Source organism: Nelumbo lutea, chromosome 4 (assembly GCF_056320005.1).
Source record: "Nelumbo lutea isolate HS-2025 chromosome 4, American lotus-T2T, whole genome shotgun sequence".
Lineage (NCBI taxonomy): Eukaryota > Viridiplantae > Streptophyta > Magnoliopsida > Proteales > Nelumbonaceae > Nelumbo > Nelumbo lutea.
In genome coordinates this window covers 83494062-83520469 of record NC_142687.1, presented here as the reverse complement: position 1 = coordinate 83520469, position 26408 = coordinate 83494062, and the positions used below count along the sequence as shown (strand labels likewise).

At 38.9% G+C, this 26408-nt stretch overlaps 2 protein-coding genes across 5 annotated transcripts; one reads left to right on the top strand and one right to left on the bottom strand.

The window, feature by feature from the left end:
• Positions 1-1742: 1742 nt before the first annotated feature.
• LOC148861399 (single-stranded DNA-binding protein, mitochondrial-like) lies at positions 1743-6795 on the top strand. Of its 2 annotated transcripts, none has more exons than XM_088941860.1 (6): positions 1743-2066; positions 2389-2588; positions 2706-2887; positions 2973-3073; positions 6237-6296; positions 6412-6795. In XM_088941860.1, exons 1-6 carry the CDS (start codon positions 1994-1996, stop codon positions 6426-6428), a joined length of 633 nt encoding a protein of 210 aa, XP_088797986.1. In that variant the 5' UTR covers positions 1743-1993; the 3' UTR covers positions 6429-6795. The 2 variants fall into 2 exon arrangements, with proteins under 2 accessions (XP_088797986.1, XP_088797985.1); XM_088941859.1 differs by having other exon boundaries at positions 2679-2887.
• An 840-nt stretch (positions 6796-7635) lies between these two features.
• Positions 7636-26126, bottom strand: LOC148861398 (putative protein phosphatase 2C 5). Of its 3 annotated transcripts, none has more exons than XM_088983821.1 (8): positions 25659-26126; positions 25149-25367; positions 24867-25038; positions 24555-24772; positions 24302-24409; positions 23282-23407; positions 22957-23189; positions 7636-8237 (listed from the first exon to the last, which is right to left on the bottom strand). In XM_088983821.1, exons 2-8 carry the CDS (start codon positions 25359-25361, stop codon positions 8021-8023), a joined length of 1287 nt encoding a protein of 428 aa, XP_088839947.1. In that variant the 5' UTR covers positions 25362-25367; positions 25659-26126; the 3' UTR covers positions 7636-8020. The 3 variants fall into 3 exon arrangements, with proteins under 3 accessions (XP_088839947.1, XP_088839948.1, XP_088839949.1); XM_088983822.1 differs by having other exon boundaries at positions 25149-25441; positions 25659-26100; XM_088983823.1 differs by having other exon boundaries at positions 25149-25405; positions 25659-26071.
• Between the last annotated feature and the right edge of the window lie 282 nt (positions 26127-26408).

Here is a 26408-nt window from a genome sequence, read left to right as displayed (position 1 = left end):
TTGGAATGGAAGAGGATTAATGCTAAGTTGGATAGAAGCATTTTAAATCTCTACCAAATTCAAATTATTTGTGTGGTGAGACATTAAAACTTGATTCAATTAGACATAAATGTGGATGACGTATGTCCTTTGAGTAAGAATCCTTGTTGCATTTGTTTTATTACTAGGGTTCTTTTTGGTAGCCCTAAAAACCATTTCTCAGTATTCCTCTTTAATAGACTTTATTTTGGAGGTTGTTAATTCTTTGGTTTCCCGGGAGTCTTATGAGGTTTTGAAATAGTTAACTATTGCTTGGTATTTTGTTTGGAAAGCTCGTAATGACTATATATCTTTAATAGTGCCAATAGATCAACAAGTTGGGTTTTGAATTCAGTTAACAGAATGCTTATTTAGTCAGGAGATTTGGATTAAAATATGGTTATTCAATGTGATGGGTGTGTTGTTAATTTAGGCAGGATTATTTATGGAAGTTAACAATTTTATTATGATCTTAGGTGGTCTGGGAGGTACATTTAAGGATCTGGTAGTGGCTGAATTAAGAGAAATTTGAAAGGTTCTTCTTCTTCTTGCAAAGGATAGTCAATGGACATCCATTATAATCTTATCCGATGCAAAAATAAATAAAATGTTGTAGAGTCTCTCAATTCACATTCCTGTGTGGATTGATCAGATTTTGTGTGTCCAAAATTACTTTTCAGTTCAGTAGTTATGTATAAGTATATTCCAAGGAATTGTAATAAATAATGGATGATGACCTTTATTTGCCCACTCGATTAGATTGGTCAAAGCTGGGCTAATTCTCATCTAAGCCATGTTTGATTTGTTGTTATAGGCCTCATTCTTTTTTTAAGAATAAAATATTTTGGAGTGTTTAGTCATAAAAATTTTTCTATGGTCTTTATTATTTTTTAAATGAAAATTCAAACTATAACACAAAAATTGTGACAACCTGTAGCATGAAAAATAATCATGTCCCATTTTGTTCATTTTTATTCTTTAAAGAAATCATATGATATTAGTCGTAAGCTCTCGACTTAAGTCTACAAAATTGTTGTCATAGATATTTACTAATGGGCTGCCATGGAAACTCATCCGATGGATATAGACACTCAGCCAATTGCTGATAAACTTTTATGCCAGTGGTTTTGGAGACCTAAGCGGACAGTATATGATCACCTGCACAAAGTTTTTTTATTTTTTCGAAGAATGAAAATGAGCAGCAAAGGTCATTTGTCAGTCTAAAAAAATCATTTTTTAGGGAAAAGCTAGCCTTTGGTTCATAGCAATATATTCTCGTTATGCCCATTTTTATTGATTCTTGTTTATTTTAGAATTTCATCTTGGTTAAGAATGAGAAAGAAGGAAAGTTGAACCAAATAATGCCTTAGCCTACTACCGAGTTTCGTGCAGTGTTTTCGAACTATCATTGATATGAACGATCGGACCATTTGGCCTAGGAATTGTCCAGGCAACCAGTTTCATTTCAACCTTAACCCAGTCCTTGGCCAAAACCCGTTGATTTGGTCAGCGATTCGCTGACCTAGGCGGTCAAATCATCAACCCGTTCAATGGTTTTTAGCCATTTTATTTTAATTATTTTTAATTTTTTATTATTTAGGTCGGAAAGGAACCATCTATTTGAATCGGAGAGTCAAACCGTCTACTCATAAACCGGCGGCCGGAACGGTTTCGATTCCAGATCGATTTTTAAAACCTTGTTTCATGGGTTCTAGTTTCTAGTTACTTTACAAAGGCTAGGCTGGACTGGCCAAGAGCACGGGCTACGGCCCTCCGTCTCTATTACCTAATAGTGATCTACGGCCCGTGAGCCGTGAATTCTTTAAATTTTAAAATCTCAAAATTCTTCCCTTGCAAGTTCCAATTTAAGCTCTGAAGTAAAACCTTCTCTCCTCCTCCCTATTCGGCTATTCTCATCGCAACAACTGAACAAAGGAGAATATTCAATTTGATCCTTTACCTGAAAGAATAACAAATGAGTTCGTCATCTGCCAGATTTATCAAGTATTTAAGAGTCAGAGCTCCGTCAAGAACCTTATGTGCGCCTGGTATCTTCATTCTCCTTTCTCTTTCAAAGCACAAGCACAACTATTGCTACATTAGCCGATATAGCTTGGAAGTTCAAACTACTTTGCTTTGGTTTCTGGATGTAACAACTGCTTATATAGATGGATTTTCTGGTTCATAAACGACCTGAAGCTGAACTAAATATCATTGGGAATAGTTAAAATAATTAAACAACAGGCGGGGCGGCAGCAGATTTTAATATTATCAATCTCTGGGGGCAGTAGAACCATTTGATAGTTGGTATTTTATGAATGCTGCTAATGTTTGTTGTTTTCATTGTCTTACTTGAATTAATGTACGTAGGCGTGCAAATAAGTTCGAAAATGTGGTACTCAACTACGTCGTTCAATAAAGGTGGCCACGTTGCTGATGTTGATGATAATGGTGGTACTGGAGATAACAATGCATACCCGGAGGACGATGTCTCTATTCCTTACAAACAAGACATAGAACCACAAGGTGTGGATCCTAAGAGAGGTTGGGGTTTCAGAGGGGTTCACAAGGTATTTGCTGTTATTTCTGACCGAAGAAATTATATTTCGTACTCTCCCCTTCTATTGTCTTTTGTTTACTCTTGTCGGTTTTCACCTTAGGCGATCATTTGTGGAAAAATCGGACAGGCTCCTGTGCAGAAGATCTTGAGGAATGGAAAGACTGTCACCATCTTTACAGTAGGAACTGGGGGCATGTATGACCAGAGAATAGTAAAAGCAGATCACTTACCAAAACCGGCTCAGTGGCATCGAATTGCTGTGCATAGTGAACAACTTGGGGCCTATGCTGTCCAACAATTAGTCAAGAAGTATGTATTGGTGTCCCATTAAAAAAAATCAATTTTCATGGTTGTCTTCATTGTTGCATCACTGAACACGATGATTTTGTTCCAGTTCTCCAGTTTATGTTGAAGGCGATATTGAAACTAGGGTCTACAACGACAGCATCAGTGGTGAAGTTAAAAATATTCCTGAGATATGTGTGCGTCGTGATGGTATGCTCGCTATTAGTACATTATGTCTTTCTTTTTGTTTTTTTTTTTTCGTCTAAGAAGATAAGTAGTCAGTAATAGAACCCTCATCCTGTAATTTGTTAATGAAGCTTCCATGCTTTTCCCCTAGTAGGTCCTTTAGTACGCACATTTAAGTATTTGACAAAAATAGGAATGGCTTATGGATCCATTTCTTTTCATTGCCAATATGTCCATAGATTGATTATATCTTTCAATTAATTTTTCCTTCCCACTGAAATGCACAATGATTGCAAATTTCTTTTTTGTCATACCTCCTGTTTTCAGAACTATTACTCCATGACCATTCTCAAAGCCCATATTTTAAGCTTCTATTATGCAATCACACAATAAAGTAATGTCTGCACCTTATTAAATACGAAAGAATAGTTCAATTTACTAATAGTATTTCTCACCAATGGTTTCTTGGATTTACGTACTTCATTTATCTCTGGAGAATCACATCCCTTTTAATGTGTCCATAATCTACCAGAGGGGAAAAAAGTACTTTCTTATTTCAAATAGCACTCTCCCACAAGACCACATTTTCCTCTCTTCTGAATTTTCATTGACTCAAATTTGCCTAAACTTTTCCAACTATTAAAATATTGCAGAAAGCCTATTAGCTCAAATGTTTGCTGATAAAAAAAGGCTAAAATGTTTAGTCTAAGCATCATAAGTACACCCTACAATATAGTAAATTATGTATTTAACATAAAATCGAAGGCCAATTCATCAAAACATAGCAACAAGCCAAGTGATAAGTACATAGGTTTAGGCAAGGCACACCCAAGACAATCCTCACCCACGAGCTTAAGGGTGCCCAAGTCATGCCTTTCAAAACACTATTCGTACCACTTTTCAACCCAAGGGCCTTAATTTCCACATCTAAAAATAAGCCTTTGTAGCATCTATCTGATTACATAGAAAAGACACAAAAAAATTTGGGATTTCCTTATTGGGCCAGGTCATCTCAGGGCAAGGGAATCATATACCTTAAAGAGGATAAGTTTCAAGAGAATGATTTGGAATTCTTGGCTTCTTGCAGAGTGGAACTATGCAATAAAATACAGAAATAGACCTTCCAAAAACAAGGCCTTTGCTGAATAATCTAATAAATTTAGGAGCATCAAGATCCATTATGTTCCTATACAAAGATCAGCCCTTTGTCTCTGCATCTTCACTTTGAGAAGTCTGCAGCCCAACCTTTTGGAAAGTCATCTTTGGCTTCTTAAAATTGGAAACAAACATGATTATTTTTAAACAATTCCTATTGAGAAAGAAATTCTTTGTAAAACCTCCTTTTGCTATACTGGGAAAAGAAAACAAGGGCTCTATAGAAACAAGTATAGTCAAGATGATACATCATTTAGAAAATCTTTTGTCCTTTTGCTAATTGATGAATTGCAAGGGCATGGATATGGGAGTTGGAATCCGCCACATGTCCAAGAATCAGATTTGGCAAGATGAGAAAACGTGGGCTAGAGAAGATGTCTATGGAAAGTATCTAATATTAAAATGTGTTATGTTATGTAAAACCCAGAAACACATATTCGAATGGCACAAGAAAATGAAGTAAAACAAAAATAAAGAGAAGCAAGAAACAAAGCACACAGATTTACATGGTTTGGCTTATAGCCTACATCCATGGGCAAAGGAGAAGAAATCCACTATAGAATCAATAATGGAGATTACAGAGTTGTGCACAACCTCTCTCACAGAAACTCTAAATCCAAAAAAACATATTGACTTCATTCTCAAACCAAAAGATACATACAAGAGACCCCCCCCCCCCAAAAAGCTGAATATGGGTCGGACCCATAAGTTGAATATGGATCGGATCCATACCGTTGTGTGCTCTGCTCCGCACCTCCCCATAATTTGCCTTAGGTTTTTCTCAACTTAATTCAGAGTGGGCCGCAATAAAGAATTAAAGGCACAAGCATCACACAATGTTTATATTTTTGAATTCTAACATCATATACCTGAAAAAAAAATGTTTTCTTTGTTACTAAGTAATATTTGATAGGGAAAATGGCATTCATCTTGTATATTAGCTGTTAATTTATTGTCAAATAAACTAGGAGATAAAAAAGGAAATGTTATGTGGAAATGCCCTCAAGAAGCTTTTTTGGAGTTTCAGTTAATTATTCTCATTTTTCTTATGTTTGCTTAACTTGGCTTCAATTGGCATTCTTCTTTGATGTTAGATGTAATTTTTTGTTTTTTCTTTCAATAGTACTTCAATGTGTTTCTCTGTTTGAGCTGGGACTTTTTCTTTGGGTGCAAAAATTATCTTTAATTAACATTTTCCAATGACAGAATGTGATAAGAAAATTGGACAAAAAAACATATCATCTTGGCTTTGATTTATTGGATAACAAAAAGAGGGTTCTAATGGTTGTTAATCAACCATAGGCACACTAGTGACAAGGTGCTTGATGATATTGGTTTCATGAATAGTTTTGTGAAAACTGAATAAATGTAATAAACCTTAAGCTATGAAACTTCTCTGAAAGTTCAACTCAAGCACAGTTTTCTAGCTGTTACCTGGACAAGGAATAGAATACAAAATTTCAACAAAAAATTTAAGGGTCTAACATGGTACAGCACCTATATGAAGGCACCCAGGTATCATAGTTTTCTAGGGCTTTTAGTGGCCCTATAAATGAAGGATATATATCCAACAATTGAATGGTCTAACAATTGTAGCATGTATCATTTTGATAAAAAATAGTCAAACGGCATTTTGTATCCCAAGCTGTTCTCAATTCAAAGGGAAGTGACATATTGTACAGGATTTAAAATGTAAATTCAGACTAGGTTGATAAATGCTAGTTGACTCAGGACTCAGTTAATTACTTGGATGTGGCATTTAAATTTTCCTGGGAGTATAATTTACTATGAAGAAATTTTACTTAACGCTGATATTTTCGGATTACTATTCTTCCTATTAACTAACCATATTTTTTTGGAGACTGTCAAGTTTGTATTTTGTACATTTTGTGAATTCTGAATGTTGGTCGTTGCTAAATTCTTGTTGAAACGGTTAACCAGATTATGTGGAAGAATGAATCTTAAGACCATATTTCCATCATGGGATTCAGTAAATTTCCTAAACTAGATGCTTTTTAATATCCACTTGCAGGTAAAGTACGTCTAATAAAAACAGGAGAAAATGTTAGCAATATCTCCTTAGATGATCTAAGTAAGTAATCTTCCATAGAATATTTATTTGCATCTATACTTTATTAACAATTAGTATTAATTTTGTTGTCTTTTACATTTGCCTTAATTTTATATCAATTATGTATTTCTGGCAGGGGATGGATTATTCTAGCCCAGGGATCAGATTAGCACACCGTGAAGAGCTTAGAAGGGCTATTACCTATCATAATCCTGTTTATCCAGGTCTTCGGACTTTGGGAGGGTATGTGCCTAGCCTTTTGTCCATGATGAGACTGCGGAGAGCTTAGTCATTTGATGAAATTAAGGTCTTAAATTGGTTCTGGTTCTGTATATTAGTTCTTCAACCATGTCAGGCTACTGTAAGTGGTTTCTTCAAGAGGTCTTAAAAGAACAATTTGAAGTCTGAAAAAAAAAAAAAGTTTCCTTTCCAGACATTATACATGCAAAACAGACCAAGAGAGCAAGACCAGCCAGTCTGTTTTCCGAGAAAAAATGATGTCTAAAATGTTTTAGTTGGATTTTGTGAGGAGCAGGGATCAAAATTTCGTTACGCATCATTGGGGCCTGGCCTTCCTGATACACCCCTACAGGAGTTGTATCGGGTCAGGCCAGGATTCAGCCAGGACTTAAATCAATCCCTCTGAACGGTTTTGACAAAAAATAAATAAAACATTAAAAAAAAGCACCAATACAGGTCGATACACCGACTGTATTGATATTTAGAACCTTGGTGAGGAGGGCATTTCTTGAATTATAAAATGACTTTCTTGAATTAACAGTTTATAATACGTTATTATAATGAAATATTTTAAAAATAAAGCTGATGCATTTCAAACGCCTAATCAGCTTCATCTCCACCAAGCAGGCTTCTGTGGTTTTTAAAAAATAATGATGAAAATCAGAACCACTATAGAATTGACTCGAGCAGTACTTTAAGGGTCTGATTAGTTTGTGGGAAATTGGGAATAATGATCCAGAAGAATCGGAACCCAACTGTTTGGTTGGGTGAAATAGGAATCTCATTACCTCCCTCACTTGAGGGAATGGCCATTCCATTCCCCTCCCCCGAGGCCCTGAGATTGAAAATTCATTCCAACCAATTCTGATTCTGGTCTGATTGTCTGAACCAAACAGATGAGAGGAATAGACCATTCCAATTCCAATTCCGAAGATTCAGATTCTAATTCTGGTTCCAACTGTGTAGTGTGAACCAAATGGACCCAGTAGTGGCATTGTCCAACATGCCAAAGAAAAACATTTGACCGTGCAATATCGATATGAACAGGATGCTCTCTCCATGAGCGCAAAGAATAAGTAGTTTGAACCGTCAAATCTGGTCTGGTGTACCTCTTAAGATATGAAATAGAAAACTGAAGGGCTTCACTAGAAAAATTATACTGTGTCATCACAAATGTTACTTACAAATTCAACTATTCAAGTAGTTAGCAATCAAACCCCTCAGAACACATACTTGTAAGATAAGCATGGTAGTCTTCTGTGGTTAGTCGTCCAATTACAGTCCTAAATCAACATAAATTTTCGTAGGACCTACTTACTCTCTTCACTTTCTTCAAACACACAAGTAAATTCTCACCAGGAGTGAACACCTCAACCCACAAGAATTAAGTTATCAGCTATAGTGAATAAATCTCATACACTTCCCTCAAACACACCAAAAACTGCCAGAGAGAACGTGTACATTCAGTTAAACCGGTGATGATTAGCAGGAATGTTGCTTATTTGCTATGTTGCCACCTTTGGTCGGCTTGACCGTTTTCCTTCCATGGCATCCATCTTCGTCCTGCAAGTCGTGCAAAGGAATGGGCCTTCCCATGGTTTTGATGGGCACGAGTATAACGACCCAGAGTTTGACAAAACATCACTAGGCGGTTCATCAACTTGGCAGATTGCACATTTGAACTGTCCAGAGTTTTTGATTAATGGAAAGTCCTTTCCCAACCTGCAATTCCATAGTTGCAGTCAAATTGGCAATTCCAGATCAATAAATGCAAGAAAACATACAGAAAGCCAATAAATTCCCCTACCCCTCCCCCCCTTTCAAAGAAAAAATAGCACAATGTGGGTCAAACAGGAAGAAAGTAGATACATTCTTGCCACTGCTACTACTACACACATACAGAAAGCCAATAAATGCAAGAAAACATTTAAAAAGAATTAAATATGATATTTTTAACCAATGGAACCAAAGTTAAATAAATGGATAATCATCATACTCTAAAATTTTGAATATTCAATAATGGTTCAATACAAGTACTGATGAGGGCAGATTTGGCCCTCCAGTGAAATTGTGACATGTGGCACCTCGTGCCAACTAAGTATGGCCACTAGCAGCTCGCCATAGGCAGACTGCCACAGGCAGCTCGCATAGGCAACTTGCCATAGGCAGCTCACCACAGGCAGCTCGCCACAGGCAGACTGCCACAAGCAGCTCGCCACATGCAGCTCGCCACAGGCAGCTCGCCACATGTAGCTCGCCATAGGCAGATCGCCACAGGCAGCTCGCCATAGGCAGCTCGCCATAGGCAGCTCGCCACAGGCATAGGCAGCAGCTCGCCACAGGCATAGGCAGCTCGCCACAGGCAGGCAGCTCGCATAGGCAACTTGCCATAGGCAGCTCACCACAGGCAGCTCGCCACAGGCAGACTGCCACAAGCAGCTCGCCACATGCAGCTCGCCATAGGCAGATCGCCACAGGCAGCTCGCCATAGGCAGCTCGCCACAGGCATAGGCAGCAGCTCGCCACAGGCATAGGCAGCTCGCCACAGGCAGCTTGCCATAGGCAGCTCGCCACAGGCAGATCGCCACAGGCAGCTCGCCACAGGCAGCTCGCCATAGGCAGCTTGCCATAAGCAACTCGCCACAGGCAACTGCTAGGGCTTGCCACAGGCAGCTCGCCATGCGCAGCTCGCCATGGGCAGCTCGCCACAGGTAGCTCGCCCTAGGCAGCTCGTCACTTGTAGAGAAGCTCGGTACAGGAGTAGTTTGGCGTATCGCAAGATCTCCTGCCTTACGACCTGGCCCAGACACTGACCCGCCGACTGACACGGGCGCCGACCTGACAACCTGGCCCAGACACCGACCCACTGATTGCCGCAAGCGCCGCCCTGACAACTTGGCCCAGGCGCCGACCTGGCCGCCTGACACAAGCGCCAGCCTAACGACCTCGAGGAGTTCACCACCGTACCCCGATTCTGACGGGATGTGACGAATCTTACCGTTTGAAAGCTTTTCACCCACCTAACCCGCGAGGACTCCGATATATAAAGACCTCACCCCCAAAAGGGGAGAGGGGGGAAAAAAGGTGGAGGTAATCCTTGCTCTCTAGCTCTCTCGTTCCTCCAATATTATCTTCAAAGCTCTCTACAATCAGAGTGCTAACTTAAGCGTCAGAGAGCCCCCGCCGGGAAAATACCCTCGGGTCCTCTGATTCAGTTCTCGCAGGTCCCTTAGCTCCCTCCGCCTACAAAGAGGAGGAAAAGATGGAGCTCTCGCAGGTCCCTCAGCTCCCTCCACCTACAAAGAGGAGGAAAAGGAGTTCTCGCAAGTCCCTCAGCTCCCACTGCCTACAAAGGAAAAAACACCTCATGCTGAGGGCAGTCGGGTTGCGCTGCACCAGGGAGCTCCACCATCCTCTAAGTCACAGGCCGCCTAGTAGGGAGTTCGCCACCAGGTAGCTCTCCACCAGGCAGTTCGCCACTAGGCAGTTCGCCACCAGGGAGTTCATCACCAAGGAGTTCGTCACCAGGCAGTTCGCCACCAGGGAGCTCGCCACTAGGGAGCTCGCCACCAGGCAGTTCGCCCCCAAGCAGTTCTCCACCAGGCAATTCGCCACTAGGCAGTTCGTCACCAAGTAGCTCATCACTAAGGCATGTCACCACCGGGTCAAATAACGAGGTACTTAGCCAAAAAAATTTTTACATCACAAAACATTGGTACGTGGCCGAAAACGGTTACATCAAGTACAAAGGCTCAATCTATCAAAATAAGGAATGACCTCAAACAATATTAACATCATATAGGGTGTTATATCACTTGAGTATAGGGGTGCAAATGGACCAGATCATGATCCAATCCGAAACCTATCCTATTTTTGTCGGATTCAGATAACCCCCTGGCGGATTATCAAATTGAATTCAGATCACCCTCTGTCCGATCCGATCTGACCTATATTGCATTATTGTAAAACTTTTATAAAAATACATGTATATATGACATATATGATGAAAATAGTTGAAAAATTACATGCTTTTATAAGATATATTAATATATCCGACTTGTATTACATTTTTTTCTATTTTCAGAATTTGAATCGGATCAGATCAGATTATATGCTCTCTCTCTCTTTCTCTCTCTAGAGAATCACTATCAAACCTTGATCGATTCACATTTGAGATAAGCATACCCCATGTTCTAGGTCCTCCATTTCATTTTTAAAAATGCCCACTAAAAATCCTAAACATTCTGATTTTGGGAATTCTAATCTTTTTTATGCCAAACCATCACAGAATCCCTCAAACTCAATCTCCTTTAGTTGACCACCCTAAACAATCTTTTGAAACAGATTGAAGAAATCCTATTCCAATCTTTAGATTTAAGCTTTTTTGTCCTCTAGTCCTGCAGGAATTTCAGCCCTAAATTAGCTTCCTAATCAAATCATGCAGCTTTATAGCCCTACATAAACCCTCACCAACTCATCCACCTTCTCCAATGTTACCATGGACTTAAACCCTGAAAAATATCATATTCTATTTTCACTTTCCCTCGAATTTATTACTAATCTAGCACTTGATCACATCAAATTTTACATAAACTGGTATCAAAGCAGATGGTCCTACATCCATCTTGTTATGTTTTGATACATTTACCTTGAATTTAATGTTTCAATAGATAATTTACTGTATTGTAGGTTACAGGTATAATATTTAGAATAAAAAAGGCCATTACCCAGTGTTGGTCCAACTATCTTGGGTCTTGGGAGGGGAAGACTGGATTAAGTCCTAACCTTTGGCATTTTTTGCACAAAATGGCTGCTGTCAGACTCAAACCTGTTTTCTCACACTAGCCAGCAAAAGGGGAATGGCAACAGAAACTCCAAAATATATTATTGTACTGGCCTCTCAACAGCAAGAAATCTGGGATGAGTCCGATGTAATCCTAGTAGGGATCATATTATAAAGCTCAAGCTTGATGGTCGCTGTATTGGTAATCCCTTCAGGAATGGTGGACTGTTTAGAGACGCACATGGCATCATAGTAGTGCTATTATTAGGACCAGCTGGCCACAAGCACAGGACTCAATAAGGGAGATATCAGCAAAAAGTTATTAAACTTAAGGTTGAAAGGTAGTGGTGGGAAGATTGAAAGGTGGTGGTGGGAAGATTGAAAGGTAACAGCCAAGGCTTGTGCCAATACAGATTTCTCATGAAGGTTTTTTTTTTTTTTTTGATAAATGACTTCTCATGGAGGAAATTGAACATTTATGTATCTCTTGTTCTTTTATTGCAGATACTTGGGAATGGTTGTCTTCTTTATTTGGGCGCAGGTGGAATTTGCCAATGCAGGTTAATGGTCTCTTTGATCCATCTTTCTGGAGTATTCCTCAGAAAAAGGGAAGGATTATGTGGAGATGCATTTGAGCAACAATGATATGGATTACCTGGGAAGAGAGGAATGCAATAATTTTTCTAGAGAAAGGAAATGAGGGGATGAAAGAATTGCATTGACTCAGGTTATTCATTTGTTGAAAACTTTTAATAGCTTTTCACTTTTTTCGTTTGCTGACCTATGGAGGAATTGGCTTGTGGTGACAAGGAGTTCTTCTCCCAAAAAAAAAATTGATTTTGTCAAATTGAATTTTGATGGAAGCAAACAAGGTAACCCAGGCCGTTGTGGAGTTGGGGGGAGTTTTCAGGAATAAGGATACATCAAGTGCCATTTTCTCAGGCCCAGTGGGGGTGGGAGACTACTAGAGAATCAGAGATTAGTTGTTTACACATACTACAGGGAACACAAATTGCAAATGAGTTGAACTTGGAGAAGTTGGTAATTGAAGGTGACTGTAAGTTGGTGGTGGAGTGGTTAAGGAAACAGAAGCTGTAAGTTGGGGTTATAGAAATGAAATGAAATTTAAATGGCTGATGAGAAACATGACCTTAAAAATTCAATAGGTGAGGACAGCCAATGCTTTTGTCAATACTCTAGAAAAGCAAGGGGTTACTAGGGCACAATTGTATTGGATTTCTCTTAAAAAAGCAATTGTATTGGGCACGATTGTTGTTGTATTTGCTTTTTTCTGTTGAGAGAGATCGCACCTCGAGCTTGTCTATGGGAAGCCTGTATTGGTACTACCTGTACTGTTATCATTGTACCTCTTCTCTTCATTTAATATTATTCCATTCACTTATCAAAAAACAGTAGACATTTAGATCAGGATTCAGACTCGAACTTTGTAATTGTATATACACTGTTCTTTTAATTATTTCAACTAATTACTCGTAAAAAAAAAAAAAACTATGGAACCAGTTAAGTGTTTTGGGCACAAGAAAGAGTGATGTTGCAGTGACAAACTGCAAGAAAAGTACAGGCCTAATAAACATCAATTGTCGCCCCCTTTGACTCTCGATATGGAGATTTTCTGGTACAATGCCTACAAGTGAATCCTACTTCCTGGTTATCAGCCATTTGCAAAGGTAAAAATTAAGTTTGCAGTGGTCTAAGTATTGCAAAGCTCATTGTTGCTTTCTACCAGAAATAAGCTGATGAATAGGTGAAGAAAGAGATAAAAGATGTCATATATGAATCTCCAAATACAAAATAAGCATGCCGGTTATAATTTATATGAGATTACATTGTATTTGTTAGAAAAATTTCATGCTTATTTTCTCAATTTTATATGTGGATAGTTATGATTGGTTCATAAAGTCCTACCCAATAGATCCGAGTAATAAAGAGGTTAGTTATAGAACTGCTACCCTACACTCTATAAGGTCTGTGTTGGTGTATTTTCTTTTCGACTCAATATCAGATCTACCCAACCTAACCCAGAACTCGCCCCTTTTTTTTTTTTTTTGATCAATAACACTTTCATTAACTCATCAGTAGAAGATTTACAGGAGGAAGACAAACACACTTATCTTCCAAGAGCCACAAAGCGCCTCATAAAAGGAAAAAAAGAAGAAAAAGAGAAATGAAGAAAAAAAAACAACACTAAAGTTACAGCTTAGCCCAAAACAGTGAATCCCTTTCTGCCCCTTGTTTAGCTAAATCGTCAACTAGGGAATTAGCCGGTTTTTTAACCCAACATGTCTTAGCTTCCATCTCCCGCACCAGCCACATGAATTTCCTCCTCTCATTGTTGTACTTCCATAAACCATTTTGATCTTTAGTCAGCCACCCTATCACCACCTCTGAATCCCCTTCAATTATGAGTTTCTTGATATTCAACTCCTCAGCTTTCCGGGCTCCTTCCATAACTGTAAAGATCTCAGCTATAAGGGAGTCACCCACTCCAATTGGGCCTGGAACATGGCAGAGATGACCCCATTTTCGTCCCTAAAAACACCTCCAATCCCCGATTGCCCTGGATTTCCCCTACTGCATCCATCAAAGTTTAATTTCAAGAATCCACTAAGTGGGGGAGTCCAAGCCACATTCATTACTGCCTTGGTCTATGTGCAATTTGCAATTTCACCCCACTTCCTCAACATGTCATCCACGGTGTAATCTGTGAATAGTTCCAAATATTTCAGCCACTGTACCGCCCTAATATGTATGATAGCCCTCAGATCTGCTGCTCCTCTTCGGGTTTCTAAGAATATCCTGGAGTTTCTTTCCTCCCACAATGTCCAACATACTGCAGCCCTTAGTCCTCTCCACATTATCCTTCCCCTTTTTATCCGCCACCTGAAAAAGGTAAGGGAGAAAAGGCCCTGCAAGTCTGATGGGGGATTCCTACTGCATCCAAATAAGGAGGAAGCCCAATCCCAAATTGACCTCGCAAAGTGGCAAGACACAAGTAGGTGAAAACCAGTCTCCCCATCCGCTTTACATAGAACACACCACTGAGGTGACAAGCAAGTATTGGGTCTCTTCTTTTGGAGTAGATCACCAGTGTTGATTCTTTCCAGATAGGCTTCCCAACAAAAACTACCAACCCTAGGAGGTATTGCTCTGCACCAAACCTCACCAACAAGGAAAGGGGGGAAGGTAGGACTGGTGGACTGACTTAAGACTTTGAAGAATGAAGCACCCAGAACTTGCCCATTAGAAGCTCTATAAACTTGCATCAAAATGCAGAAAAGGGCATAATTACTTATTAAAGTGTTTATTTCTCTTCCACCTGCCTTGTTGTCTTGTAGGCAATAATTGATATTCGATAGGCTCATAGGCCTCCAAAATGCTTATCCAATCACCTAGTATATGTTTGGTTCCTTTTACGTTTAAAGAGTAAACGGTGCCACATAGGCGCCCCATCAGCAAATGCCTCATTAATTGCATTTGTATGTATCAATGTTTGCAAAAGCAAACTTCAGTTTCTATGCACCTCTCCCATTTCAGGAAGCTTCATTTTGGAGCTTCCTGAAGCGAGTAGGCATTTATTGGCATTTTGCTGATGTGGTGCCTAATGGCACCTATGTGTCATAAACCCCTCATTAATTGCTTTTCTTGCTTTTGCAGTCACACAAGGACAAAACATTTACTCAATAAACATAAATGGAACCAAACACCCTACTAGTCTATGCACATCCAATGCTTTGAAGCCTTTAGCTACAATTATCTAATGCCATCATACTAGGCTATAGCCTAGAAAAAAGTTTCAAACAAACATGCGTGCATGCACACACACAAAGGCCAGAATATTTACTGTATTGGCAAATATTTTCAGTAGGTTAATCCTAAAGCAGAGAGAAGCCAATTGATAAAGGGATGGAAGTCGGGAGATGGTGTAGTAGTCATTCATTTACAGTTTGCAAATGATATAATTCTTTTCTGTGATGAGTGATGTTCTCTGGATTAGGAACCTGAGGTTAGTTGTACAACTCTTTGAAAGAATCTCAAATCTCAAGGTCAATCTTCAAAAGAGTTGTTTAGTTGGGGTGAACTTGTGAGGTTTCTGTTTGGCCTTTAAAATATTTGGGTCTTCCTTTAGGTGCAAATGCAAGAGAACCTAGCTTCTAGACCCCCTTTTTTATAAATGCTTCTGAACCCCTGTTATAGACAGAGTTTCTAAAAAGTTGGCACTGTGGAGGGGAAATTACATCTCCATAGGAGGTAGAATCACTTTAATAAGTCCACTCTAGCCAACCTTCCGATTTACTTCCTTTTGGTCTTCAGGATTCCTAGGAGGGTGGGAAAAGAATTGGAAAAAGTGATGAGGGACTTTCTATGGGAACCAAGAGAGAAGAGAGGATCATTTGAGTAGTTGGAAAGTGGTCTGCAAGGCATTTTACACAATAGGAACTTGGCCTTGCTAGGGAAATAGCTATGGAGATTTCCAATGGATACGGATAAGTTGTGGCATAAGGTAATTCTAAGCATTCACGAGCAGACAGACAATGATTTGGATGTTGGAATGTCAACTAGAGCTTCCCCTTGGAAGGCTATTCATGCTATCCTTCCACTTTTCTCTCTTGTATTAGAATGATGGTTGTTCTAGTAATTTTGTGAAATTTTGAGAACATACTTGGTTAGGACAGCCTCCTTTGCAAGACCAATTTCCTACATTTTAGATTCACATTATGGTTTTGATTGGGACTTGGGATTTTGTAGAGGCTTAAGGGACTATGATCTTAATGGCAGGGGTAGAACCGCAAAGCTTACAAAGGAGGAATTCTATCACTATAAAGTTCTTCCAGAAATACACCCTATTTGGCTAAACCATCTGCTATGTGATTTAGATCCCTAGGAATCCAAGTTAGTCTTGCATTTAGGTAGTTTAGGGAGTCCCTAGCCTCTGCCAAGTAATGGTTCAGTCAGTGATTTATAACGCACGCCTCAGGCGCGCCTAAGCACACAGGTGAGGCGTATTTTGGGGTATGCACCTCACCCAAGTCCTAGGTGCACCCCTTTCAAACGCCTGATGTGCCTTGCGCCTCAGCCCAGACATGCGATAAAATATCTTCTTAAAAGGCAATGAAAGTTATAAAATCATTATTTTTTATGTGAGAAATAAGAATTTCAGACTAACATAGACTTGTTCGAGCTTGCCTCGAGGGGTGTGGTACAAAGGCGACCCATAGAATCAAGACTGCAATATGCTTTACATCACATTAGCTACTTGAAGCAATGCAATTAAGGAAAAAATGAGATCGTGGGTTTTACATGCTTGAAAATGCTTTATATGTTTGCTTTTATTTTTAAATTTTCATTTGAATACGCTTTACATGTTATTTTTATGTATTTTAATTTTAGATAGTTGGTTTTTTAAAACATTTATTTTAAATTTTATGTTTATATTTTTTATTAACTTTATGTTATATTTTTTTAATTTTTTGCACTTTTTTTGAATTATTCTGACTTTTTTTATTTTTTAGCTTTTTTTTGTAGTTTTGCGCCTTTATTAAAAAGGCGCGTGCCTTGCCTTGCACCTTGTGCCTCAGGCGCAAATTGGCCCTTGTGCTTTTAAAACACTAGGTTCAGTCTCCAAAGGTTCCCCTCATTTTTCCTTTAACCATTTTATGGTATTTGCCAAGTCTCCAGCAATTATTAAGTTCTGGATTCCAGATTTTTCACTATTCTGATTCCTGTAAGAGACACCATCACTTCAGCTTTTGTAGAGTCAGCCAAACCAACTGGACCACTGAAAGTCCAACAAGTATTACCCCTTTCACCCCTTAAACAACCTCCAATTCCTGAAGCACTTCCATCAAAGTTTAGGGCCAACACACCTTCGTTGAAAACAAGTGGATGTCTCAGGCTTGCTTGTTGAGGATGTGGGAGAAACAGAAAGTGTGAGCACCTCTGTTGAGGTCATTGACTGAAATACCTCTGAACAGATCCGAGTGGACAGCCCAGAGGTTACAGGTATAAGTGATGTCTGAGGTCAGCTCTTCAATAGGCCTGAATTTATTGTCAAACAGGCGATAGTTTCTTTCCTCCCAAACTCCCCACAATATTGCATGTAGTGCAGTTTGCCAATAAACTTTGCCTCTTTTGCTTACTCTTGTACATTGCCACTGATGCACAAAATCAGAATATGGCTTGAGAATACCAAGCTGTAACCGGCCAGATTCAAGATATGGAACCATATCTTTTGAGTGAACTTACAGTGAAGAAGAATGTGATCAGCTGATTCACCTTCATTTAGGCATAATAAGCAAGTATGGGAAGATATAAAAGTCTTCCCAAATTCTTCTGAAGGTCACAGGTGTTTATTTTCTGAAGGCAAGCTTCCCAGACAAAGAAACAAACTCTTGAAGGAATACAGGTGCATCAGATCTTCTTGAAGGGGAAGGAAGAGCTTTGTTCACCCGAAGTTAAGAGCCTTGAACATAGACTTAGAAGAGAATTCGCCGATTGGGTGGAGGGTCCATTCAGGTGTCAGAGGAGGAGGGGGAGATGTAGACTTCTTTAAGGGTCTGTAAAAGGGCAATTAGGTCAGAAATCTCTGGGTCCCTTAGGGGCCTTCCAAGGTGTAGGTTCAAGCTGTTTTATGCAGTTAGGTCAGAGGAGGAGGGGGAGATGTAGACTTCTTTAAGGGTCTGTAAAAGGGCAATTAGGTCAGAAATCTCTGGGTCCCTTAGGGGCCTTCTAAGGTGTAGATTCAAGCTGTTTTATGCAGTTAGGTCCGGAAGGCAGGAAGAAACAGTAGCTTCTTGGTATAAAGAAAGGTTGAAGAGTCTGGGAAAAGAAGCAGCTAGGGTAGAATCTCCCCACCAAAGGATTTTGCAGAATATTCTTAGAATCCTTCAAATTCTTGAAGGAGTGTTTTTGAGCCCCCTTGAACCTAACTCTAGCATTTGGACCCAGTGATTTAAAAGGTGCGCCTGAGGCACGCCTAGGCGTATAGGCGAGGTGCATTTTAGGGTAGGCACCTCATCCAGGTCCAAGGTGCAGCACTTTTAAAAGGCGCATGCCTGGTGCGCCTAGACGTGCGCCTGGTGCGCCTGATGCGCTTTGTGCCTTAGCCCAGGTGTGCACCTTTTGAAAATTTTACGCTTTTTTGCTTTTTTTGAACCTAGCGCCTGGGTTGGGGGCTCCACCCCTGACCACGACCCTCGAGGCAAGCCCAAAGAAGTCCATGTTAGGGTCTTAAATTTTTAATTTTCACACAAAAAATAATGATTTCATAATCTCAATATAATATCTTCTTAAAAGGCAATTAAAATTATAAAATAATTATTTTTTGTGTGAAAATTAAGAATTTAATACCCTAACATGGATTTGTATGGGCTTGCCTCAAGGGGTGTGGCAAAAAGGGGCCCGTAGAATCAGGAATGTAATATGTTTTACATCACATTAGTTACTTGAAGTAATGCAATTGAGGAGGAAAAAAGAAAAAAGAGATTGTGGGCTTTACATGCTTGAAAATGTTTTATATGTTTAATTTTATTTTTAAATTTTCATTTGAATACATTGTACATTTTATGTTTATGTATTTTAATTTTAGATAATAGGTTTTTAAAACATTAATCTTAAAATTTAAGTTTATATTTTTTATTAATATTATGTTTAATATTTTTTACTTTTTTTCAGTTTTTGAATTTTTTTGGCATTTTTTGAATTTTCTAACATTTTTATTTTTTAGCTTTTTTTGTATTTTTGCGCCTTGCACCTCGAGTGCAAATTGTCCCTTGCACTTCTAAAACACTGTTTGGACCCCTTCGCTCTCTAGCTCTCTATTGCGCTTCTTTTCTTGAGATCCTCTCTTCCTTATTTGTATCCACACATCTTTTCCCTACAAAAGAGATTTGATGTAGACCAATCCCTCCGAGAGTTGGGGCTTTTTGTTGGGAGGCCTCCATGAGAAGATTAACACCTGTGACCTATAGAAGAGGAGAACTAACTGTTGCCTTTTCTCATTGGTGCTTACTTTGCAAAGCCAATGGTGAGACATGCTATCACTTGTTTAGGCGTGCCCATGAAAAACCGAAAAACTGAACCGAACCACAAAATGCGATTAACCAAACCGACCGGTTCAGAATTTTTGAAAAACCGAAGGACCGGTATATATATTTATATGTATATTTTATATATTTTTAATTAATGTCACATATTTTCTATGTATTATATATAAATATATATTCATTATATATATATATATGTAAATATATACTTATATTACATTTATAATGATCTATTTATAAATATATTATATATTATATCCTTTTAAAATATTTATAATATATTATATATTATTTATTATTTATAATATACTATTATACATATATTTATATAATATATATTATAAATATAAAAAACAGAAAAATCGAAGAACCAAAGAACAGAACCGGTCAAAAACTAAAACCGGCGAACCGATTAACCGGTGGTACCGGTTCAGTTTCGGTTTGAAGAAATGGAAAAACCGGTACCACCGGTTCGGTTTACAAAAAAGGGTCATGGTTTGGTTAACCGAACCATGGACACCCCTACACTTGTTAATCCCCTATCCTTTTGTTTCTTGCATTTGGGATTGGTTTTTGTCTCTATTTGGTTCCAGGTGGTCGAATTCTTCTAGCATGTCAGATCTATTTGCACCTCCTGTTTTCAAGTGGCCAAAGAAGAGGAGAATCTTGTGGAAATGTAGTAGAGCAGCAAAACTTTGGACAGATTGGGAGAAAAGGAATAATCATTTTTTCAAATAAAAGGAAAGAATCCACGAAGCAATAATAGAATGTATCACTATTAGAGTGGCTCATTGGATCAAATCTTTGGAGAGTTTCTCAACAATTTCAATAAAGGACATTATGAGGAAATGGTGAGAGGTGGTGGGAACTTCTACTAAGAAGAATCTGATATGCAAACTCTAGGCTCCCCAAATGGAAGGCTTCATCAAGCTCAACTTCGATGGTATCAGTAGTGGAAATCCAAGACCTTTAGGGATTCGAGGAATTTTTAGGAGCGAGACAAGGATTATTATTGCACTTTGTTCAGCTCTTATTGGAGTAGGTGATTCCTTGAGAACAGAGGTCATGACTTGGAACGGGTACAAAGAGAAAGAAATGAGCTAAAAAAAAGTTCTAAATTGGTGGTGGAGTGGTTGAAGAGTGGGAAGGCAGCATTATGGTAGTATAGAAACAAGCTAAAGCTAAAGAAGTTCCTATGGCAGACTAGATTAGGTGGCAGTGAGATTTCATTGGGTTCAAAGGGCAGCCAATAGTTATGCTGTTGATTGCAGGGAAATATGGATGGGACACAATGAAGAGAAAAACATCCTCTGGGTTTCAAGGAATTGAATTGTGAACCTAAGCACTTGGGAGGGGCAGGGATCAGACAGGTGATTGCAGGGAAATATGGTTTGTCTAATAAATATGGTTGCAGACCTGCAGTCTTTGGAAAGGCCGAAAGGTATCGTGAAACATAAACAGGAGTTCTGAGGAATGGAAAGTTACAGCCTCGGAGGGGTGACAAAACTTTCTTCTGGAAGGGTATTTGGTGTCTTCACCAACCACTATGTGAAGTGTTCCCATCCTTTTTTCTTCAACTCCAACAGATAGGGAGCCTCTTGTGTCGGACTGTTATGAGGTTCTGGGGTCTCAGGTGGTGTGGAATCCTGCTTTTCGTAGGAACTTTAATGATTGGGAGGTGGAAGACCTGAGCTCCATGCTTTCCAGTTTGAATGATTTTAAGATATCTCGTAGTTAATCTGATAGAAGAGTCTGGGTAGGTGAGAGGTCAGGTTCCTTCTCTTCAAGCTCCTGCTACAGGACTATGTTATCACACCCAAGGGAGGATGTTCATTAGGGCTGGTTCAGGAAGGCCCAAGACTTGCCAAGGTGGCTTTCATCCTGTGGACTGTGGTGAGGGATAAAGTGCTGACAATGAATCATCTCCTGAGAAGAGGTTTGCTGGTGGAGAACTGTTGCAGTTACTGTAGGTCCAGTCCAGCCCAGAATCTGCTCCCCATTTTTTTATCCACTGTGACTTCACTTACTTGGATTGATCTCATTTCCTGAAGCTCTTTGACTCTATCTGGGTGGTCCCTCACTCAATCCTGACATACCCTCTCTCCTAGCTTCTTGGCATAGAAGAGGCCTGTCAACAAGAGGAAAGGTATTATGGAAGCTACTCCCTGCAGAGCATTGTTCGACAGTGTGGAAAGAGAGGAAAAGCCGATTGTTTGAGGAAAAGGGAGCCCCCATTGAAGCTGTCATCAATAAAACAGAATGGATCCTGGTTCGGTGGGAAGGGTTTTAAAGCAGTTTGTAGATATTCCTATCTCTGATTTTTTTGAATAGCTGGTCTACTTTAATTTTTGATCTGGACTCTCAGGGTGTATAATCAGATCTTTTCTGTCTTCTTGTAAAGACCTTTGTTTCTGCTCTAGTGGGGAGCTCGCCCACTTTTTGATGAATTTATACTTTTCAGCTTGCTTATCCAAAAAAAAGGACAGCCAAAACAGCATGGCTGATGAACTAGCTAAGCAAGGTGTGGGGAGGGAACAACTGTTTTGGACACAATTATAAGGAAAGTTGTAGAGGGAGATAAAGACTTGCTAATCCCTCCCATAGTTGTCAAGGCGACGCCTAGGCGAGGCCTAGGTGACAAGGCGCATTTTGAGGCTCGCCTCGCCTAATCGTCAAATAGTTTTGTACTATGTATTATAAAATACTTTTCTATTTAGCACTATTAAACTAAAATATTCACTTTGTGTTTATAATACTAATTTCTTTTTATTATTTTCTTATTTGTTAGGGTTTAATCAAATATAAACATTACTAAATGCTGTATTGAACCCCCAAAGACTTTAAAACCTGAAAACTTAAAATTTTGTCTAATCAACACATTTTCTACTACTACTACTACTACTACACATTTTCTTTTCTTCTTTTCCTATAACAAAAATAAGGGCTCAGCCTTTATATTTTTTGAATTTTCTCTTCTTTTTCTTCTCATGAATATGTTGATTTTCTATGCTTTAACATGAACTCTATACTTTTCTTATGAAAATTATGAATAATTATTAAGGAAATATGGTTATGGTACCTAGGGAACTACCCTAGGATCTATGTTTCCTACATAAAAAATAAAAAATAAAAAAAAAAATCCATCACCGGCACCCACCTAGGCGACTAGGCAACAAAGCGCCCCCTGTCGCCTAACCTCGCCTTGGCGCCTTGAAAGCTATGATCACTCCCATAAATGCTTGTAGTTTTGCACCTTTTAATCTATATTAATAAATGCTCAGTAATTGAATCAAAAAAAAAAAAAAAGAATGATCATACCAAAAAAAGACTGTTCATACTTATCCCAAAAAAAAAAGACAGTGTTCATGTTGTAGTAAAAGATCAGCCTTCTTTAAAATGCAATGAACTGATTATCCAAATTTAAACTATACCTCATAAGACATATAAATGATAATTTGTAGACTTGTCCTCAGTAAAGATTAATCCTCAAAACTATTTGATGTTAGCTGAAGTAAATTATGATGATTGAACACTGTAAACTAAGGGGTGCTCAGAAATCAATAAGTGAACATTAGAGGTAAACTATGAGACATACCTTTCTGCAAGCATTGCAGAACCCTCTTCAAATAGCTCCTCTACAACCCCAACAGAGGAAAGCTTGTTTGTCAATTTGTTAATTGAATTCTGGGATTTCTTTCTAAAAATAAGTGAAGTAAGCATATTTTGCTTCTTCCCTAAGGTTAAAGGTAAAACAGAATGTTCAGGTGGAATGATGTCAACAACAAGGCAGGTTGTATCATCTTTTAGACCCCTTGACCTAAGTGCTTCCTGAACAAATAAACACATGAATGTTAAGGAAAATAGAAAAGAACAAGCATCTGAAAGATATAACAAAAATAGAAATAGGAATTCAATGCCACCTTCACGACTAGCTTAGCAGCAAGTTCTGCAGGTAATCCACGACAAGCTTTTGCAGCCATCTCAGAGGACAAAGCATCCCAGATTCCATCAGAAGCAATTATTAGTCTTCCCCCAGCATTCGAAAGCTAAACCACCAGAAGATCATGTAAGAGTTTGGAGTCATGATCAGTGTTTTAAAAGCGCAAGGCGCAAAAAAGGTGCAGGGATCAATTTGTGCCTGAGGCACAAGGCACAAGGCGAGGCCCACCCTTTTTGAAGCAAGGCGCAAAATTATAAAACAAATGCTAAAAAATCAAAAAAAATGTCAGAAAATTAAAAACTGCCAAAATTTTCAAAAAATATTAAACATAATATTAATAAAAATATAAAATTAAATTTTAAAATAATGTTTTAAAAAACCTATTATCTAAAATTAAAAGACATAAACATAAGATGTAAACCATATTCAAATGAGAATTTAAAAATAAAATCAAACATATAAAACATTTTCAAGCATTTAAAACCTCTAATCTCTTCTTTCACTCAATTGCATTACTTCACGTAGCTAATGTAATAACATACTGCATTCCTGATTCTACGAGCCACCTTTGTGCCACGCCCCTCGAGGCAAGCCCAAACAAGTCCACGTTAGGTCTTAAGTTCTTAGTTTTCACACAAAAAATAATGATTTTATAGTTTTAATTGCTTTTTAAGAAGACATTTATTAGGATGAATGAATGAACAACATTACCAAATTGGGGGCTCTCAGCAAAAAAGCATCAAATTTTCAAAAGGCACACGCCTAGGCTAAGGCGCAAGGCACATCAGGTGCATGCCTAGGCGCACCAGGCATGCGCCTTTTGAAAGGGATGCGCCTAGGACCTAGGCAAGGCGCATACCCTGAAAACTGAAATGCGACTCGCCTGTGCGCCTAGGCATTCCTGAGGAGCGCCTTTTGAATCACTGGCCATGATATCCCTTATGCAGACCAGACCATACAAAAGCAAAGAAAGATCAATAAGCTTACCCAAATGACTCACCTTCACTTGCTTAACATGTGGTATAGGGACAATGAACTCTCCCACATCCGTGTCACCAATGGATCTTGAAAGGCATAATCCACCAGGCCAACAACGTAGGGGGCCCACCTGTGAATGATATAAAAGTACAAGGTTCTATATATGTAAAAAGAGCAATGTATATTCAAAGGTGAAATAGCATCCAGCCATGAACAGTCAGTAAGCATGCTTGAATTTTCTTTTTTTTTATATGTAATTTTCATTTTCTCCTTACCTCAGTTCCCCCATAAACGTTCAGCCTTCCCACCTCACCACCACTTTTGGTGACACGCTCCCTCTCTTCAGCATTCTCTTCTAGCCTGTGATCAACTGTCAGAAGAGAAACTACACCCCCCTGAGTGTCCAATATGCATCGAGAATCCCCAACAGATGCAACTGTCACAGTCCACCCATCAATTACAACAAAGGTGACTGTTGTTCCCGAAGTTTCTCCTGCCATAGATGATATTACCGTATTAATGATAAAAGCTTTGCAAATACAGGAGCAAAAGGTTGGCTCGTATCAAAGATTGCAACTGATGCTTGCCTTTTCTCTGAAATTCTATATCAGTTTTCACAAAACCTGCAACTAGTGCCCGTGGGAGAGCTTGAAGCCACTCTTCCCTAGGAATGCCTTGAGGAATCGCACTCATAACATGATTTAATAGATTCTCCTTAGCAAATATAGCTGCCGAGATGCCGTTGTGCCCATCAAAGATCTATCAACAAACTCTGAGTTTATTTCTTCGTGTTGGAATTAAAAAAAAAATAACAAATTAAAACGGAATTTCGTAAGGAAAAAAAAAAAAAACAATTACGAAGAGAGTACCGCAAAGACGGAAAAGGACGACGATGGATTCCCTGGAAGCCTCTGGCAATCGAGCTTTATCAGAAAATAGTCCTCCCCTTTCTTCGCCAATGCAGCCTGTCCATACCTAACAGAAGGTTTCTCGATCTTCTCGCTGTTCCTGAGCTCGCGACCGATCAGGGTTCCAAGAGGAACCAGGGGAGACCTCATTATCGAAACTTCCGTCCGGCTCATAGTAATCTGCGTTTCGACATTTATAAGACCTTGATATCAAAGCCCTAGTCCATCCAAAAAGCATCGTTCGAATCAAACCCCTAATTCAATCCAAATGCATCCATCTAGTGAGGCTTTGCACAGGTTTTCGCCATATTTACTCCTAACTTTTTAAATACATTCAAAGCGTCTCCTAGGCACAATCTACATTGCACTAAAACAATCACACTGGAACAGCTAAAAGCACAAGGGAACAGCTAACGAAATAAATCATGTATAATGGTAATAAGTAAATGAGCAAAGTTCAGAAACCCTAACCTCAGAGAATGAAAATCACATTCTCTCTCGAGACACCGAAAGATCAGACATTGAAGATGGAAAGAGGACACGATTTCCCTTCTGCAACCATTTGGAGTAGCTCACCAATTTTAAGAATCAAAACTCTCCGCTCTCTATGAGAACTCCCTGCTACTGAGAGGAAGAAGTCGCCTTCAACAACAGGAGAGAAACCCTAATTAATGTACGAAAGAACTATCTATAAGCTTCACTCACAGTTGCAGCGAGCGAGAGAGAGAGAGAGAGCAACTGGCCACTGTTTTTCTTTTCATAAATCATACAGTTTATTTTCTTTCTGCTTCACATTCTCTTTCTCACTCACTTTGATTTGATATCAGAAAAATCGGAGGAAAGTGTATAGTGTATACAGGATCATGGGAGAAAGAAACCCGGGCAGAAAAAAAAAAAAAAGGTGGTTTTTAATAGACCCGAAGAGCGATGTCTTCCTTCGATAACGACGTCTGTATCCTGTCTTCTTTTGTTTTCTTTCCTTCCTTAATTTTCCCTTCGATTCGAATCATTCGAGATTATTCACGGAAAAATCGTTAAAATACGAAAATATCTTTTTTTCACAGATCCGGATCCGGAAAACGTACGAAGAGCATTTATTAATTATTGTTTGTTTACCGTATAATGTCGATATTCCCTTGGCTTCACGTCCACACCACCACGCCCAAAATCTAATTTATTTCTTTCCCTTTTTCCATTTATATTTTTTTTCCTTTTTCACGT